The sequence below is a fragment of the Artemia sp. Qi Xiang Cuo genome, chromosome 10 (assembly GCF_049724085.1).
Source record: "Artemia sp. Qi Xiang Cuo chromosome 10, ASM4972408v1, whole genome shotgun sequence".
Lineage (NCBI taxonomy): Eukaryota > Metazoa > Arthropoda > Branchiopoda > Anostraca > Artemiidae > Artemia > Artemia sp. Qi Xiang Cuo.
Genome location: NC_142803.1, coordinates 44,336,127 through 44,349,887, shown reverse-complemented (window position 1 = coordinate 44,349,887; position 13,761 = coordinate 44,336,127). Strand labels below are relative to the sequence as shown.

Genomic DNA, 13,761 nt, shown 5'->3' with positions numbered 1-13,761 from the left:
GCATAGGGGTTTTGAGCCCAACTTACGTTAATTTCTGCTCGTTTTGAGTTTGACTCAGTTATTTATTGTAATTTCTGTTCGTTTTGGGTTTCATTTATTTATCGATGCTGATTTGCGGTAGTTTCCTGCTTGGTAGATTATCTAGAGCTAGTATAGAAATATATCTATAAAAATGAATTACATTTTTTTTGCACAGTTAGCAGAGCACACTGAAGTTGAAGTAGCCTTAAACTTTGACTTGAAACGTTATAACTTGACCACTTCTTTCAGAAAAGAATTTCGGAGGGTTATTCCGTGTTGATAAGAAAAGAGGGTAAAGGTACAGTTTAGTTCCTCCTGTTGTGTAGGGCGCAGGAGCCCTATGGTGAAGGTGCAGATTTGTTCTCCCTTATAAAACAACTTATTTCAGCAGATACAAAGAAGAAGCCCATTTGCGGCATTCTGTGGGACCCCAAGGTCCAGTAGTAGTATCAGATTCCGCGAGTGGCAGTTTATGCTCGCCAAGTTCGGGCTCCACCGGCCACATGGGCCCCAGCTAAACGGCTTTTCAGCATGACAGGACTGATAGTGACTGCAAAAAGATCAATGGCTCCAGGCAGAGTGAACAAACTGACTTTTGTTACATCAATTGTACCTGAAGTGATGTAACTGCTGATTTAAAATTGTTGGTGTTGTTAAGTCATGGTATCTGATTTGTATACAGTATTTTTTCGATGTTGTTATTATTATTTTTTTTTTTCACATCCTTTTCGTATGTATTTGATGAACAGGAGATGTTTGAACTTCAAACTTTGAAAGTTATACACACATTAGCCGAAATCATTAGCTAGAAGGACATGACTAAACACGGGATTTTATAGGAACAATGCGATGTTAAATATAAACACAACATAGGTTTCCCTGGGTCTAGTAGCTAAAAATGAGAATTCTACTTGGTCTGACCGACGGTGAACATAAACACTTTCCGCACGGCCCAAAAAATTCCTGTTTTGTCATATTGTTCTTGTATGTTCTTAGCCAACCATTTAAAAATCCTTACTAAGATCAAGTTGATGTTGAACGTGTTTGGCAAGGTGGAATTTTTATTATTATTTTTAATCAGAAAATTGGGCGAGCGAGGGCGGGCCGCCGGTTAAAATCGGCGGCGCGCCGCCAAAAAAATTTCCGCCGCCGCCGCTGCCGATACTGAATCACACATTCGCCGCCGTCATTTCGGCGTGGCGCGGCTTCGGGGACTATGTAAAATCTGTCTTAATTTGGGTCGCAGTGTTGCTCTTGTAACTGCACACTGTCATAGAATTTAGGAAGACAATTGTATATTAAAATAAAGTGAATACTAATCTAAGGTTAATTTTCGTTGATTCAGAAGTTTACTGTATTTTGTCCATCCAGTCTATCTTTAAATGCGTTTTAAACTCTCTGATGAAATTGGCATAGATAATTTTGTATGGTAAGCATTTAAGAAGAAACAACTGTAAACAACTTTATGGGATGTTCAACGGCGCCAAGCTAAGTTGAACCTGACACGTTACTATTCAATGAGTGATGATATTCAGTAAGTGATGATAAAACGCTTGTGGATTGTTTGTTCGTGGTATACGTGAAACTCTGCCTCTGGTCGTATCTTTTGTCCTTCCTCAGGTTCTGCATTTGGGGGTGGGAGAGGTCAAAATCCTGAGTCACTCCTAGGAGGAATAATCTCTCAAGGAAAAATGCTTTGAAGTATATTATAACGTTCATGCATTTTTTTGTTAGTCCAAATGAGATTCACTCAAGTCGGACTCCACAAATTGAAAAATTAGTTGAGTATGACAAGAAGAAAGAGGCCAACTTAGTTTGATTATACGTACAGCACTTAACTAATGCGTTATTTTATTGGACGTTAAGTTGAATATGACACGTTACTATATTATGACATTCAGTAAAAGATGATAAAACGCTTGAGGATTGTTTGTTCGTGGTATACGTGAAACTGCCTCTGGTCGTATCTTTTGCCCTTCCTCAGGTTCTGCATTTGGGGGAGGGAGAGTTCAAAATCCTGAGTCACTGGTAGGAGGAATAATCTCTCAATGAAAATGCGTTGAAGTATAATATAACGTTCATGCATTTTTTGTTAGTCCAAATGAGATTGATTCAAGTCGGAATCGAGGAATTGAAAAATTAGTTGAGTATGACAAGAAGAAAGAGGCCCACTTAGTTTGATTATACCTACAGCAATTTACTAAGGCGTTATTTTATTGGACGTTAAGTTGAAATGACAGGTTACTATATTATGATATCCAGTAAGTGATGACAAAACGCGTGTGGATTGTTTGTTCGTGGTATACGTGAAACTCTGCCTCTGGTCGTACATCCTGCCCTTCCTCAGGGCCTGCATTTGGCGGAGGGAGAGGTCAAACTCCTGAGTCACTCCTAGGAGGCATAACCTCTCAATGAAAAATGCTTTGACGTATTTTATAATGTTCATGTGTTATTTGTTAGTGCAAATGAGATTGACTCAAATCGCAACAAACAAATTGAAAAATTAGAAAAAAATATGACAAGAAAAAAGAGTTCCACTTAGGTTGATTATACGTACAGCACTTTACTAATGCGTTATTTCATTGAACAAAAAAGAGAACATTGTTGGAGACAAAAAATTATCAAAATTTTGAGGACGTTTAGTCTCAAATTGTGTGCCACAAGAAAACAGCTCGTATTTTTTCCCCTTTTTAAATCGTTAAAAAGCTAAATCTTTTAGACCTGTTACTACTACTACTACTAACAACTCGCCGTAGCACCTAGCCGCCTGAGGCCAACACAGCTACGCACGCTCCTCCTCCATCCCAATCTATTCAAAGCTTTCCTTTTTACGGCCGCCCATGAAGTTCCTAGGTCCTTTAAATCTTTCTTTATAACGTCCTCCCACCCCAGACGAGGACGACCTGCTGTCCGTTTAGCCCTAGACGGTTGGCCGGAAAGAACACTCTTCAGCAATCTGTTATCCGTAATCCACGCAAATTGCCCTAACCATTTTAACCATTCGCTCATTATAGCCCTTAAGAGTAGTATTGAAGCACATTTTTGTACAGCCCATTCTTTAAGATACGCTCAGTCGGCTAGGTACCCACAACAAATCTTAAGCAATTTCTCTGGAAAACATCTAGCAAATCTACATCCGTTTTTCGGAGCGCCCATGCTTCAGACCCATATTTGACCACTGCCATCACTGTAGCTTCTAATATTCTAATCTTGGTTTGCAGACTTATCTTCCTATTCTTCCAAACTTTTTTTAACTGTGAAAAAACACCCTGAGCCTTGGCTATTCTACTTTTGACATCTTCACTGTTCCAACCATCTTTACTAATAATACTACCAAGGTAAGTGAAGCTGTCCACCTGATCAATCTTTTCATTACCCAACTTTACCTTTTCATTTTCACTTATTCTAGCATCCTGAATTCGCAAAACCTCTAAAACTTCATTCGAGTTCTCCAGGGATTACACTAAGACTCTAAAGATCATTGATCAGTCTTTTTTTTTCAAAGTTTGCTTGTTTTTCAATTTGTTGTTTTTCAATAATAAGTGATAGTATTTGTGTTAATATTCGAGTTCTCCAGGGACTAAATTTAGGCCCTAGGGAACATTGATAAGTCCCTGGTTTTGTGTTTTATTTGTGTGTTTATATTGAATAAGGTCAAAGTTCAAAAGTTCAAAGTTCACACTTTCATCTAGGATGCTTAAAGCATCAGCATAATCAGGAGAATTTTTCCTCCCCGTTTGATTCCGTGGTCTCCCATTGCCTTTCCTGTGCTCCTTAAGACAAAGTCCATCAAAATAATCCATTTAAAGGGGGATAGAAAACAACCCTGCTTAACTCCTAATTTAATACAAAACGAGCTGCTAACCTAATTTCCTACCTTAACCGCAGCAGTGTTATTCTCTTACATAGCACTAATCACTTTAATGTATTTGTCTTGTATACCATACATGGATAAAACCTTTGCTAAAGCTCTTCTATCAACAGAATCGAACGCTTGCTCATAATCTATGAAATTGAGGACTAAGGCTGGTTGGAAACTCAGACAGTTCTCAATTATTAGTCTAAGAGTGAACATTTGGTCGACGTATCCTCTACCCTTTTTAAAACCGGACTGTTCTTCTCTTAAAACTTTGTCTACGGCATCTCTCAGTCTAAAAAGTATCATGTTACTAAGTAATTTTCTACCTAAATAGACCAGACTAGTTCCTCGATAACTACCACACTCACTCTTATCACCTTTCTTATAAATTGGCTCCATTAAGGTTTTTCAAAAACCGTTAGATACTTCCCCTTTTTCAAAAATCCCATTCCTAATCTTTAATACTTTATTTCTAAACTCAGGGGTATCTTGTTTAAGAAACTTGTTTACCACCCTATCAGCATGTGGTGCATTACTACTTTTTAGTCATTTTAGTACTGTTGCTAATGCTTACGCACGAAAAAAATTTTCCTGCGCTTCGGAGGTATTAAAAACTTTTTTATTTCCCTCTAAATCTTTTCCTTCAACTCTATCTCGGTTAAGCAAATTGTCAAAATGTTCGGCCCATCACTTTTTAGTTTTTTTCTTATCGCTAATTGCGGCCCCATTCCTATCTTTAACTGGGCCCAGTCCGCGTTGACTACTCCCTCTCAATTTGTTGACATGCCAGTACAATATTTTACTATTATGCCGTCTAGCTGCATCTTCCAGATCCAAGGCAATTTTATCCATGGCCTCTACTTCACACCTCCTTAGTTCGTATTTTAATGCTTTCTCCACTTTCTTTACATTCCTTTTGTTCTCATATGATCTGTCACTAAGGTAATTCTTGTACAAGTCCTTTCTCATTTCTATCAAACATAAAGCTTTTTCACTAATGTTCTTAGCTGCAGTTCTAGCTTTCTTCCCTAAGAGACCTTCAGTTACTTCACAAATTATTTTTCTAAAATTATTCCAACCATCTTCCACATTATCAAATTTTAAACTCTCAAGGTTAGTATTCAACTGTTCCTGGAAAGTTTCTCTCAAATTCTTATTCTGGAGTCTACCAACATCGTAACTTCCCTATTATCCTATATACTCCTATATACCCTAGTATCTTGTATTGATCCTGCCAGTCTTCGGTTTACAATAACATAATCAATAAGGTTTGCTGTCACGTGAATACCATGTTAACTTATGAGCTATTTTATGACCAAGCACCGAGACCATATTGCCTTTCCATTTGTCTTATTATTAAAATGAAATAAAAATATATAATAATAGGGAAAAGTTCTAATTAAGACAGTGACAGATAAGAGAGAGATATATTTATTAAACCAAAACAAACATCAGTGTTAACAGCCACCCCGAGAAGTAAAAAAACTTGTCCAGGGGGGTGGGAAAAATGCATTAAAAATAATATAGGATTAAGTAAATTATAAAACAATAATACAAACAGCACAGTCTAATCGGCACCACAAACCTTTCAACAAAAGAAATTCAACTTTACTGCTCATTTTTTTTTCATTATCGTAATTAAAAGTTTTACCTGTTAATGTATATTTTTATTTTACTTTAATTATGCTTTAATATTAACTGTTGCAGCGGTTCTGTTTAACCTGTGTACCCAAAATACTTTCTCGGTTTTGAAAAGTTAAACATGTCTTTTTCATAAGCTTTTTACCTTGGTATTATTCCCATGGTTTTGGATTTCTTGATGGAAATTTATTGGATTTCTGCCGATAAGTGAAGCCTGTGTATATATTTCTTATTTGGGCGGGACTCGTGTTGCTATCCGGCTGTTTTCTCCGAATTGTATTGATCGCTCCTTTACCAACAATGTCCCCGAAAACACTTACAGTCCCCTAGGCCTGCCTACTATATAGGCCTATCGATCTTTTATCCAAGGGTCAGTATGATCTGCGAAAAATATTATTGAAGAAGGAACTGAGTGTTATTCTGAATTGTAGAATTTGGTGGTTCACATCTTCTGATGTTCCGAAACGAGAGAGCGCTAAATGTCACCTGAATTTGATTAACGTTATGCCAACAAGGAACTAATAGCATATCCTTATAATGTAGATGAACAAACAAATAATTTAGTTTATCTTAAGCATGATTATCCTCTAGTTCCTTTGGGCCCTTTAAAAGGACACTAGAAGTTTCAACTTTTAATAGGCAGCGCGATAGCGCTGCCTAAGTAAAGAACGATGTGGGCACAATGTTTTTTTTTCTTCTCCATACCCGGGCACTTCGTATTGGATTGGAAATTGGGTTCGGTGGATTGGAAATTAGAGTGGCTAGTGCCCTTTTTAATAGTCGAGAGTGATTGAAGGGTAACTAGCCCCCCCCCCCCACGCCCATCATTCCCCCTAACACGTCCAATCAAAATTTTGAGATGGCCATTTTGTTCAACGTAGCTGATTTCCAGATAGAAAATATGTTCTTGAGGAGGACACTCCCCTACAACCCTCGGGGTAAGGGTTGTAAGTTATGCCCTGGGGGCCATATAAGGTTTTTTTTATAGAAGGTGTTGTCGTAGAAACTTCAAAAAAGGCTCATTCGATTGGAAATTCAAAGGGCTAGTGACCTTTTTAATAGTCGAAAGTGATTGGAGGGCAACTAACCCGCCTCTCATGCCCACCTTTTCCCCCAACACACTCAATCAAAATTTTGAGATAGCCATTTTATTCAACGTAGTTTTAAGTTCTGTAAAATAGGTCTTTGAGGATGGCAACGCCCTCACAGCCCTCAGGACAAGGGTTGTAAGTTATGCCCTGGGGGCATATAAAGGTTTTTATAGAACGCGTTGTCGTAGAAACTTCCAACATGGCCCAGTTAATTGTATAGTAAAATTGCTTGTGACCTTTTCAATGGTCAAAAGCGATTGGATAGCCACTAGTAACCTTACCATACCCACTATCTCCCCAAACAAAATTTGTAGACTGCCAATCTATCCCACGAACTTAAAATTCAGCAACTTTTACCTTTGAACAGGACACTACCCCCACAGTAATCAGGGCAAGGGTTATAAGTTATGCCCTGGGGGCATATAAGGTTTTATTAAAATCTTTGTCGTAGAAACTTGAAAAAGGGCTCATTCGATTGGAAATTCAAAGGTCTAGTGCCCTTTTTAATAATTAAAAGTGATTTGAGAGCAACTAGTTGTTGTAGAAATTTCAAAAAGGGATCGTTTGATTGGAAATTGAAATTGCCCTTTTAATAGTCGAAAGTGAGTAGAGAGTAAATAACCCCCCTCTCACGCCCACAATTTCCCCAACCACATCCAATAAAAATTTTTAGATAGCCATTTTGTTCAGTGTTGTGGATTTACAGATAGAAATTATGTTTTGAGGAGGACACTCACCCAGAGCCTTCAGGACAAGGGTTGTAAGTTTTGCCCTGGGGGCATATACGGTTTTTTTAGAAAGCTTTGTTGTATAAACTTCAAAAGGGGTTCTTTCGAGAGGAAATTGAAATGTCTAGTGACCTTTTTAATAGTCGAAATCGATTGGAAGGCAACTAACACCCCTTCCAAGCCCACCATTTCCCCAACCACATCCAATCAAAATTTTTAGATAGTCATTTTGTTCCACGCGGTTTAAAGTCCGCTTTGAGCAGGACATTCCCCCAACAGTCTTCAGGGCAAGGGTTATAAGTTATGCCCTTGGGAATTATAAAGTTGTATTGAAAACTATGTTGTAGAAACTAGAAGAATGGGCCATTCGATTGAAACCTCAATGGGCTACTTCTCGTATTAACAGTCTCGAAAGAGATTTGAGGATAGCTACACACCTTATCACGCCCACATATTCCCCGCACATATCCAATCAAACTTTTTGGATAGCCGTGTTTTTGAACGTAGTCGAAAGATCTGGAAATTAGGTCTTTTAGCATGATAACCACATCAGAGCCCTCAGTGCAAGGGTTGTACGTTATGCCCTGGGGGCATATAAGGTTTATATAGAAGGTTGTTGTAGAAATTTCAAAAGGGTCTCATATGATTGGAAATTAAAATTGCCCTTTTTAATAGTCGAAAGTGAGCGAAGAGTAATTAACCCCCCTCTCACGCCCACCATTTCCCCAAACACATTCAATAAGTTTAGAGAGAGCCATTTTGTTTAACGTAATTGAAATTTCTGGAAATTTTATATATAAGGATGACAAACTCCCCAGAGTCCCCAAAAGGTTGCAAAGGTTGGGCAAAGGTTGTAAGTTATGCCCTGGGGGCATATAAAGTTTTTAATGATAGAGTTGTCATAAAAACTTGAAAAGGGGTTCATTCAATTGTAAATTAAGAGGGCTAGTGCCCTTTTTAATAATTGAAAGTGATTGGAGGGTAACTAACCCCCTCTCACGCCCACCATTCCCCCAAACACGTTCAATCAAAATTTTCAGATAGCCATTTTGTTCAACGTAGTAAAAAGTTCTGGAAATTAGGTCTGGATATACTGATGTTTAGTAATCAAACTGTTAATATTATTTGATCTATTAAAGTTATAAAAGTAAAAACATTTATATTTTTTTCAGTAAAGTTCAAATTATGTTCTGGCCGTGGGAAGGCATGGGGGTTTTGAGCTCAACTTATGTTAATTTCTGCTCGTTTTGAGTTTGACTCGGTTATTTATTGTAGGCTAATTTCTTTTCCTTTTGGGTTTCATTTATTTATCGATGCTGATTTGTGGTAGTTTCACGCTTGGTAGATTATTTTATTTTATTTTTGCTCATTTTTGTTTAATGGAGCTCTTTACTTTTCTTTGAAAAACTTATTTTGTGGAAAAAGTTTTTTTTAATTAATTTCGAACAAAACCGCTCTCAGATCAGCGTTAGTATATTGATACTGACCAATCATTCAGCGAGTTTGGATCAAACAGTTCGTGGTAACGAACTGTAAGTAAGGAGTGACCCAGCTCAATGGTAACCAAAACTCTAGAAAACGGTATTTTGTTACAAATAGATACATCAAAAGAATCAGATTTTAATGCTGATTTCAAATATATAAGTTTCATCAAGTTTAATCCTACCCATCAAAAGTTAGGCACATGAGAAAATTTGGCTGATTTTCGAAAAAAGGAGTAAAGACCCCCTAAAAGTTATAGAACCTTAATGAAAATCACACCATCATATTCCGCGTATCAGAAAACCCTACTGTAGAGGTTTCAAGCTCCCATCTACAAAAATGTGGAATTTTGCATTTTTTTGCCAGAAGAAAGATCACGGATGCGTGTTTATTTGTTTGTTTGTTTTTTGTTTTGTTTTCTCCCAGGGGTGATCGTATCGACCCAGTTGTCCCAAAATATCGTGGGAGGGCTCATTGGAATGGAAATTAAAAGTTCTAGTGCCCTTTTTAAGTGACCAAAAAATGGAAGGGCACCTAGGCCCCCTCCGATGTTTTTTTTTTCCCCAAAGTCACCTGATCAAAATTTTGAGATAGCCATTTTGTCCACCATGGTCAAAAATATAATAAGTATTTCTTTTAGGTTAACTTAACCCCCCAAAGTTCCCGGGGGAGGGCTGAAAGTTATGAACTTTACCCAATGTTAACATATAGTATTGGTTATTTGGAAGTATACAGACGTTTTTAGGGGAGATTTTTCCTGGTATTGGGGGGGGGGGGTCGGGGGTTATGTGGGAGGATCTTTCCATGAAAGAAGTTTTCATGGGGGAAGGGACATTGCTATGAAGGGGACGCCAGACTTCCCAACATTATTTAAAAAAAGATCAGAAATTTAATATAAAAAAACAAGTATTTCAACTGCAACAGCAGCAATATCGAAACTTTAAACGAACAGAAAATATTACATATATGATTGGGTTCACCCCGTAGTCAATACCTCGCTCTTTAAGCCAAAGATTTTTTAGTACTTTCATAAGAGCTATTTATTCTAATTAACGGCCTTTGTGATTAAGCGGTCGTTTTTAAAGAATTGGAACAAAATTAGAACTTTCCCTTAAAGAGCAAGGTATTGACTATGGGGTGAACCCCCTAATAAACAAATTAAAAATATATGAATATAGAAATTCGTTACGTAAGTTAATTAGTAAGTTACGTATATTTATTACTAATAAAAACGTTCGTAAATAAAATTAAACAAGTTTCGAGAAAGCCATTTAACTAAATAAAAGTAAATTAATATGAAATTTTTTTTTTAATTATTCATGTATGGTGAGCCAAAATAAAAGCTGGATTAATTCAAAAACGTTCAGAAATTAAGTAAAAAAAAAATTTTTTTAAACTGAAAGTAGGGAGCGACATTAAAACTTAAAACGAACAGAAATTATTCCGTATATGAAAGGGACTGTCCCCTCATCAACGCCTCGCTCTTTACGCTAAAGTTTGACTCTGTCTCCAAACTTTATTTTTTAAAACAATAGAAAACTTTAGCGTAAAGAGCGAGGCGTTGAGGAGGGGACAGTCCCTTTCATATACGGAATAATTTCTGTTCGTTTTAAATTTTAATGTCGCTCCTTACTTTCAGTTTAAAAAACTTGTTTTTTTATTTAATTACAGTCTGAAATGTATCCAATGCATAAGGAATGGCAGGTGCCTTATCAAGAGCAAATTAATTCTATATGACAAAAGGTTATGCAACGGGCTCTTTTTCAAAGGACTTCTGTGTGCACTGATTGCTAGTATCATCATCAGTAGCATTCACCAGTGCTGTCCTATCAATATAATAAATACATCATGCGTTCATGCCTGTACTTGGTGGAAGGGGTATCTACTTAAGTTCATCCGAAGACTCCCACCCGTGAAACCGAGAAAGAATAGTCTTAAAACATCACCCCCCCCCCCCGCAGGAAATATCATCTGACTTCCTTCACGTCTTCTAAGGGTCTTACGTATGTGCACCTAGACTGACTCCTTTTTTTAGAAATTTTGACAAGTAGATTGACCTTATTTCTCTGTAGAAAAGCTATATCGGGCTTGGGAATGACCCAATATTAACATAGAAATCTATTACTGTGGGTGTATTCCATTCACCTGCATCTTCATTACTAAGATGACTCATTACCAACTGGTTATCAAGTTTTTTAGATGCATCTTCTAGCTTGGAAGGTAGGACTGGGCTTCCGCAGTACACCGACGATTAGGGTCTCCTTCAGAAACAAAGGATACGATTTCATACTACTCGGTGATGACAATTTGGAATTCTTGGAGAGGGTAGCGGAGCAGGCAGGGTATCATTTAGTTTCGTTAGACATTTAAAGAGTACATTATCGTTAGATATTTAAAGACCGCATTTAAAGAGCAAAGAATAGTTCTCGCTTTTTTGCTGTTGACTGCTTTTCAGCTTCCTTTTTTCTTCTCACTGCTGGCTATCGCAAGGCTTTCAAGACGTAATTATATGAGGAAACTGCCTAAATTGTAAGGTTCTTGTTCCCTGTGGAATTTTAGTATGTTATTTTTATGCTCTCCTACGGTTTTTCTTGTATAAACGCAAAAAGACAATTTTAATGTCAGTCAATAGCTGACATTCAACTATATCTATCTGCCGAATTACATTATTGACATTTTGTGTTTATTTTCTTTTACTGAAAATCTGCTGAAAATAGGTTAAAAATCGTTGTAAAAAGGATCATCTCCCTATTTTTTAAGCATGTTAAGAATATCCGAAGAAAAAGTCTAAGTAATGTAATAATTCTGGCTCGGCGAATGGATAGATCTGAGACTAATGAGTTAAAGGATTTTGTCCTTTTGTGCCAGAGCTGTAGGGTTGTCGTAAAATCGCTTGTTTCTGAGGGAACGTATACCATAAGAACGATGAACAGCGAGGAAAAAAATAGCCTAGATAGAAGATTTCATTTGAACTAATTTAGGATTAATTATCACTTACTGGTATTTATCACTTACTAGAAATTTGGTGAAAAGACAATGGTTTACGCATACTCTAGCCTAAACATTTGGATATTAATATCACAATGGAAAATTGAACCATACAGTTTGATTAGTATATAATCTTTCATGCACGTTAGCTTTCTCTGGTGTCAACTCTTTTTTCTCCTCCGTTTTAGTTTGTTGGTTCTGTAGCCTGATGCCTCGACCTATGATTTTACTGTTAAGACTAATCGAGATAGTAGTTACCATTCCTGAATCAACTACAAATGGCAATTTTGGTCTCACTACTCTTTTAAACACGTTTTGAAGTTTTCGGTTACTATCGACCGTGGTTTGTTCTTTATTAGGTTGAACCTATCGCTGCAACCATGATGTTCATAACGGGTCATGAGTAAAAAGATGATATTACTCATGTTTAAGTTTTTTTGTTTTTTTCTAGGGTTGATGTACACCGGAAAGAGAACATCGGATCTTTAGAAAAGGCCATTACAATTTACGGGAACCCAGAAAATTGCACTAATGCCTGTAAGAAAATACTAGAAGTTATGCAACAAGAAGCTGAAAGTACTGGAAAAGGGTAAAATATCCGTTTACTGTTGTTGTTCAATCAGACCCTTACATGGCAGTTTTTTCAGTGGTCCACGGTTAAAAAATAAAAGATCAATCAAGTTACGATTATAAAAATATCGGAGAAATCGTTATATTTGGTGCCAAACAGTTTCGATGTCCATTTTTATTTTTTCATTTTTATTTTTTTTTAGAGGTAGTAGTGAAAAAGATTAAAATGAAATATGAAACAAAAATATAAAATAAAAGGCACTTGTCGGTTATTGGAAACACATTCAAGAATTACGCTTACATCTCAGAAGCCGGTTTCATAGCTACAAAGACAAGTGATGGATGATACAATGCACTGGACTTAGACATAATAAATTGGACTTGTATAATTTGGGCTATATATTTGCACATTAGGGGTGGGGTGGGGGGTGCGGGTTAGGTTAGGTTAAGTTAGGTTACGTTAATTAGGTTTCCATAATTTTGCTTCTAAAGTATTATTTTATTATCATGTTTTGTTATTTTCCATTAGGATTAACCTAACTTCACTTTTTGGGTGTGTTTCGAATAACCGACAAGTACAATAAAAATGGGATTCCAATGAAATAATATGAAATAAAAATTAAATATAAAACATAACTAGTAAGTCAAAAAGAATGTGGATTTTGTTCCCTTTGAACCTAGCCAATTAAATGAATAAAGGACAAGTAAACTTATGTAACTCAACTAACCAGTTTTGACCATTTATCATTTATTGTAAGGATTGGGCGGTATTTTGGCGATGCAAAGTAGTCCAAGATTGCACTAAGGCTGACTACTCTTTTAGTAGCTCGTTTTTGCACCGAGTCAGTATTTTGATTGTTTTTATACCGCCTCAACTCAATTCTGTAGCTTGGATTACCTTGTTTTTGGGTCGAGTCTGGACTTGGCTCGTTTGTGCACTGAGAATGATATCATTCCATAGTTCTGGTTTATAGAAAGTGCAACATGCCTGTTTTTCTGCTAAAAAGTTGAGAGGTGGGAGTAGAGGAGCCATGGCCTCAAGTTGTACCTCCATTGATACAGATCTAAATTCCTTGTAAGATTTTGGTTTTAACAGGGTGAGAAATGATCACATTTTCGTCTAAAATTTCTTTATTCATTCGTTTTATTTATTACCATCAAATAAATAAAAAATTGGGCATACCCGAAAAAGACGGAGTAAAAACAGGAAAAACAAGAGAAAGAAAAATACACTTCGACAGCTACGAACAAAAGACAAACAGAAATGACCAAAGATGAGAAGACCCCTGAGACAAGGCCGTGCCCAGGATTTTTTTGGAGGGGGTTTTACTCTTTTTTTTGGGGGGGGGGGTGGGGGCTTAAAAAAATCTCAAAAAACGCA

General features: G+C 36.9%; 1 protein-coding gene across 1 annotated transcript in view; it reads left to right on the top strand.

Moving 5' to 3' along the window:
• The window catches only part of Imp (IGF-II mRNA-binding protein), a 173,503-nt gene that overhangs the window by 140,423 nt on the left and 19,319 nt on the right, over positions 1-13,761 (top strand). Inside the window, exon 5 of the mRNA XM_089095443.1 lies at positions 12,262-12,399. Within this exon, the coding sequence (XP_088951569.1) occupies positions 12,262-12,399 (138 nt within the window). The remainder of the gene's footprint in view (positions 1-12,261; positions 12,400-13,761) is intronic.